The sequence below is a fragment of the Oryzias latipes genome, chromosome 3, assembly GCF_002234675.1.
Source record: "Oryzias latipes chromosome 3, ASM223467v1".
NCBI lineage: Eukaryota > Metazoa > Chordata > Actinopteri > Beloniformes > Adrianichthyidae > Oryzias > Oryzias latipes.
The window spans coordinates 28,123,514-28,129,513 of NC_019861.2; the positions used below are offsets into that span (position 1 = coordinate 28,123,514).

The 6,000-nt window shown below is 43.5% G+C and overlaps 1 protein-coding gene across 4 annotated transcripts in view; it reads right to left on the reverse strand.

The window, feature by feature from the left end:
• shf (Src homology 2 domain containing F) overlaps positions 1-6,000 on the reverse strand; it is a 100,635-nt gene that overhangs the window by 94,632 nt on the left and 3 nt on the right. For all 4 annotated transcript variants that reach the window (XM_020700126.2, XM_011493076.3, XM_011493077.3 and 1 more), the window contains exon 1: positions 4,533-6,000. This exon is cut by the window's right edge. In XM_020700126.2, the coding sequence (XP_020555785.1) occupies positions 4,533-4,970 (438 nt within the window). In that variant the 5' untranslated portion in view covers positions 4,971-6,000. The remainder of the gene's footprint in view (positions 1-4,532) is intronic.

Consider the following 6,000-nt stretch of genomic DNA (forward strand, 5'->3'; position numbering starts at 1 on the left):
ACTATTTGAGTGCAGAGTGAAGTGAAAGCATCCAGGATCTCTGTTTTAAACGAATATGTCATGCTCTCTCCTCTTTGGGTTCTGTTGAAAAGAAACGGACTGAGGAAACTTCCCTTGATGCTGCTATTGACATTTCAGGAATTAGGTAAGCAGTGATATAATTAGCATTCATGAGTGAAGTAATTAAAACATCAATGTAAGCGAGCAGCGCTGCTCAGCAGCCCCTCGTGTGCTCTGCTGCTCAGCCTCTCAGCAGTCAGCATTCCCTCAGTGGCGTCAGAAAAACGACAGCTAGACGGACGAGCGTGCTCCCTGGAATGTGCCGGCGCACTCAGGCGCAACAGGTCGCCAGGACTTCACTCCTGATTTTGGAAATTGCACCGTCTGTTTACACCTAGTACAAAAGCCATTTCGACATCAGGAGCACAAGTCTGTTTTACCGTTTCAGCGCATGTACGAGGTAAACGGAGACACAACAGAGGAGCTTGTGTTTGCATACTCTGTGTTTGCAAACTCTGTGTTTGCAAACTCACATACTGTCAGAGTTGTAAACTATTAGGTAGTGCTAGAAAAAAAACTTTGGTAAAAACATATTTCAGAAAAAGGGTGAACAATCAATTTACCTTTAAGGCTGGGCTGATGTTTAGATGTTAGAGAAGCACAGAGGAGGTTGTTCACCTTTCAGCGCATCCCCTCAGGTGTTGCCACAGCAAATCAGCTTTCACTGGAACAGACTTTTGGTTTGGCAGAGGGTTTTAAGCCGGATGCCGTTCCCGACACAACCGGGCTTGGGACTGGCACAGGGAAACCCACACCCGGGCCCCCATGTGGCTAAATAGAGGCAGTACCATGAAGGGTCTTGCCTACGGACCCACACTGGACTCAGCTCATCGCCCTCCCTGGGAAACGAAACCCATGTGCCAGTCCTGCATGCGGCCAAGTGAGCCCACACACTTACCCGCTTACACATTTACCATGGAAGGGAATCTGTGAAAACATTGACATGGCTGCTTTCTTTAAATATGATCAGTCTTGACAAAGACTGCATAATAAAAATGAATCATCATCACGATATCAGCCTGTGCGATATCACAAAGAACAGCGTAAACTGCGATAAATGGTTTACTCTGCTAAAACACCTTCATGGCAGCTTGAAGTATTTAACAACCTTTACGCATTTCACCAATTGGAAGAAGCCCTTGACGCCGTTGGAGCCCTTCATGTCAGATGCCCGCCTCCTATGCAGATGTGGATCATTTGGAAGAATATTTAAGTTATGTTAACTTTTTATTTAAATGAAGCTGAGGCAGTGAAATGGAAATGATGTATTCATGGATTTTTTGTTTTGCTTTTTGTTCAGGTATCAGGTAAGTCATATCGTGATTGCAATATTGATCACTGATATTGCACATGGTAAAGTTTTCCTCATACTGTGGAGCCCTCGCCTTGGCAGCTACATAAAAGAGCTGTTCCTGCAGAAGTTGTTGTGATAAGATCTGCAAAAAAGACGGCGGAACTGTGAACCTGCTCTCAGTTGTAGGAAAATCTAGCAAAGATCGTCAAATCTTTACTTCAGCAAGACAACACAGACCTTTAATTGGGGGGGGGGTGGTGGTCAGAAAAACTCATTATTTTTTATTGCAATGTTTTGTTTAATGATTGCACTATTCTATGATGCCTTATGGTTCAATTGGAATAAAGGAAGGTGCTCAAATAATCATGAGAAGCCCAAATAAAAAAGAGATTCATAAAGAGTGCTGAAGCAAATAATTGTACTTTTTTTTTTTACCTTCACAAACTAACTACAGCTTCAGTGGAAGGAAACCGTACAGATGCAACACTAATGCACCCCCCCCCCTCTCCGGTGCTGCACAATTCTTGTTAAAGCGCCATCACCTGACAAGAAAACCCCAAAACCCTTTCCTCCACATGTTGCCTGAGCCCACCGGCTGTCAGTGGTAATTTAACTCGTCCGTAACATCATTCATGCTTTGCTGGCCGTGGGGGTATTTGGCTCATAGGGCTCCATCAACTGCCTGCCCGTTAAAGCCATGCGTGTACAATGACGAAAGAGGCGCATTACAACAGACTGTGACTTGAGCAGATTCACAGAAGCTACAATTAGCAAAAGACAAAACATAATGTGCTTCGTCAACTGCAGCATGAGAGGATGTTTTTTTTTTGTGGTCGTTTCTCATGGATCAATCTTAAACCTGCACAAGCTGCCAGGCTCTGAGGTGAAATGAGAGGCCTGCGGTGTGGGAAAACAAATTATGGATGTGCTTTTCTTGGATCCTTGTTTCCCTGCTGTCGACAGCTGAAGTTGTCAGTTTTGTGTTGTCAAGATAGGATTTAATAATTAAAAAAAATATTTTTTTTTATATCCCAGAACATGAGGGGGGGGGCAGCTGAATATAAGTAAAACCAACCGCTTAGCTGCCAAATGTTACAGGAGGAAAACTAAAAAGCAGGGGTAAAGGGAACAGGTCCACGAAGAAATCCACACTCAGTGGTGATCTGAAGGGAGTCTTTTTCACGGAGTTCTGCTTTTTCCCCTCTGCTGATACCAGACTGGAAAAAAAAACATCCTGTTTGATCAAACCTGACATACAACCTCTCCAACACTAAACATCTTTCTTCTTAAGGAAACTCAGAAACAACACAATCATGATGAAGAAGATGATGGTCTGCATTAATGAGGCCTGCAGGACGCAAAGGAAACCGTGATGTGCGATTTTATAGGATCAATACTGCGATGACGATACGACTTCAATGAACAAACAGCAAAATCCAAATCATCATTTCCATTTCGATGCAGCAGTGTTATGTAAATAAAATTCAGCATAACTTAAATTCTACTTCAAGTTATCTCATTAGGAGACAGGAGATAACTTGTGTGTCAATAATAGGTTTGGATACACAATAAAGAACAATTATCTGCCTTTCTGAACAACACTAATATGGACAACAACTAAGTTAATTCAGGCAGTGTGTTCTTGGGTTTTTTTTTTTTTACAAACATAATGTTTTGTCCGTGTATGCATGTGAGCACACATTTAGGTTGGGGTGTCAAAGTATCGCATTCATCGTGATAAATGAATTTTAGACAAATTTGCACTTGTTTTTTGGTTTAGTGCATTAGTGTCATTTTTAAGGCCCGACTATTATCTATTATGTAAGGGAGAATGCCCATCGAGGTGTCCGTCATTAAAAATTAAATGACAAAGCTGAAGCCTGATTGCGTTGGACGGTTACTTCCTCTAAGTCCATTAATGTCTGATGATGCAACACTTCGAAGGGCATTATCTCACCTATGCTATGGTCGCTTACAAAAGAAATACATTTTAAATCAATTATCAGTACCTTAACCTCATTATATTTTTAAGTTTAAGTTGTTTTTCCCGTAAAGGGGACCATTTGTTATGACGTGGTGTCATGGTAACAGCTGGCAAACCAATACCCACCTCGCTCTGCAGTGGTAGCCTATGCAGATTGTCACGAGTAGGTAAAGCGCCATTACAGAGGGGCGGTTCCCTTATTTGCTTCTTTTCAGAGGATGAAACAAAATATATTGTTTTAACCAACAAAATCCAAAGTCTAAATAGTTCAATTCCCCCAGTGGCACCTCCTTCGTCTCTCTCCTCTCTGTTGCTGCATCCCAGTCTTCAAAACTATCAAATTCATCAAACACCTTCAAAGAAACTATGAAAACACTCATTTCCTGTTGTGATAAACTGTGGAAAAAAGTTATCTCAACATGATACCAATAAGAAATTTGTGGTCAATAGGTTTTTGGATTGCTCAGAAAAGTGTTTCTACTGTTTTTTTGTAAAAGTAAAGGTTGGAAGTCTGATATAATAATAATTTAAAAAAAACTTTATACCTCAAAGCGAGGCCTTTCACGGCAATTATTTAAAAATCATGAATTAGATCAATTAATCACAGGTCCTAATGAATTAATGGCATGACAGCACTAACGTAAGGTAACCATTCAGTGTGGTTTGTGCCATCTTTTTCCACATGCATACTGCACAGGCTGATTTTGCCATAATGATATATACATTTGTGGTTTATTGTACAAGCCTCGTCTGCATGACACATGTCTCAGGTGAGAACATTATTCACCAAACTGACAGGTTGCTCCTAAAGAACACGAGGTCAAAGGTGAACTGAAGGCAGGCTAAAGCACACACTAACTTTTCTTTCTGGATGGAAGCTTTTAAAGTGATCTCCTTTTTTTGTTTGTTTGTTTTAAAGCTGCATCATGCTGGAAATCCCTCCGATTATATATTAGGCAAAGATGTCGCAACTGCGCTGTGATAACAAGTTCTGCCAGTTGTAACGACTCGTTTCAGGATTCTGATTGATTCTGCATGATTATAATGCAGCAAAGCGTGGCTCTGGCTTAAAGCAAAGACTGTTAAAGTATGGATTTTATTTTTCTGATTAAATTTAAATCAAATTAATACATGGAAAGGAGGAAGAGGAGGAGGAGGATGAAAAGTTGCTGCCCGGGACCAAACTTCACCCACCTTTTCCTTGTTGTCGTGGTCAGAAGACGGCGACGTGGGGGATTTAACGCTCCCCACAGCCACGGCCACAGCCTGAGTGACCGTGACCCCCCCGCCGGGAGCCGGGCTGCTCTTCTCGATGGTTTCCACCTTGATAAGTCGGTGCTTTGGCGACACGTACTTGATATCCGACGACCCCACGGGGTTGAGGCTGGAGCTGAAGCAGACGCTTCCGCCGGGAGTGTAGGGGTCCTCGAAGTCCATGTCCTTTTGGATTTTGTAGGCGGTGAGGATGTCCGGCTGAGCGGGACTCTGGAAGCACGCGGCGGAGCTTGTTTGCTGGAAGCCCGGCGCCGCGGGAACACCGGTGAGGCAGTACCTGTAGTCCGGCTTCGGAGGCGCCGGAGGGGGTGCTTTGGTAGTTTTGAATCCTAGGTGCTCCTTGAACCACCTGGCCATTCTGCCAGTTCATCGCTCAAAAGTCAATGTTCGTAGTTCAGTTCCAGCTTCTTCTTCTTCTTCTTCTTCTTCTTCTTCTTCTTCTTTTTAGGTTCGGCCAGCGTGGTCCGGGTCCGCTCGTCCAAAAGTGGAGAGGAGGGGTGAGGGGGGGGGCAGAGCGCGCGCGGCAGAGAGCAGCCGCAGGCACTTTGTGAGCTGCCCGGCCGCGACTCTGTCACTGTCAGCTCCCTCTCTCTGACTGCCTCGCGCGCACTCACTCACACACACACACGCGCGCGCGAGCGCCGCCGGCTGCCTCGCTGCAAACCACGTCAGGTTTCCAGACCACGCAACGTGGGAGCAAGAGACACACACAGGCTCACGCCCCCAACAACCTGCGCTCCCTACCTGAGAACATCCACTGCCCCCTACCGGAGCTCAACAACTTCTTCTCCGCGAGCAGAACAACCTTTCAAATTCAGCCCAGAACGCTGTTATGAACGCTGTTATGATGAATACTGTTATGAAGTGATAAACAAAACAATGTTTCTCAGCTAGGAGCAAAAAAAGCTCATTCAAACTATCACTTCAGCTTAAAGCAACCGTCAAAAACACTATAACACTTAGCAACAGTTTGAACACATTTGATTCATCAGGAAAACTACTATAGATATTTAAATGAAATTCTGAAATAACTTAAATCAAGTCAAATCAAATCAAACTTTATTTATAAAACAGGGCATCTCATGCATTTTTAGCATTTGCTTTGCTTTATTTAGTGGAAAACATAAAGTCTCTCCTATTTTTAAGCCAAAAACACCTTTACTGAATACGTTTTTTAGCCACAGATGTTTTTAGAAACACTACAAATAGCCAGGGGCTTCACAGGAAGCCTTGACCTGACTTGGACCTGTCTGGTTGAGTTTGCATGTTCTCCCCTGTGCATGTGTGGGTTTTCTCCAGCTTCGTCCCCTGGTCCAAAAGCATGCTTCATAAGTTTATTGGTATCTCCAAATAAAAAGCTCCAGGTGTAAGTGTGTGTGAGTAGGTG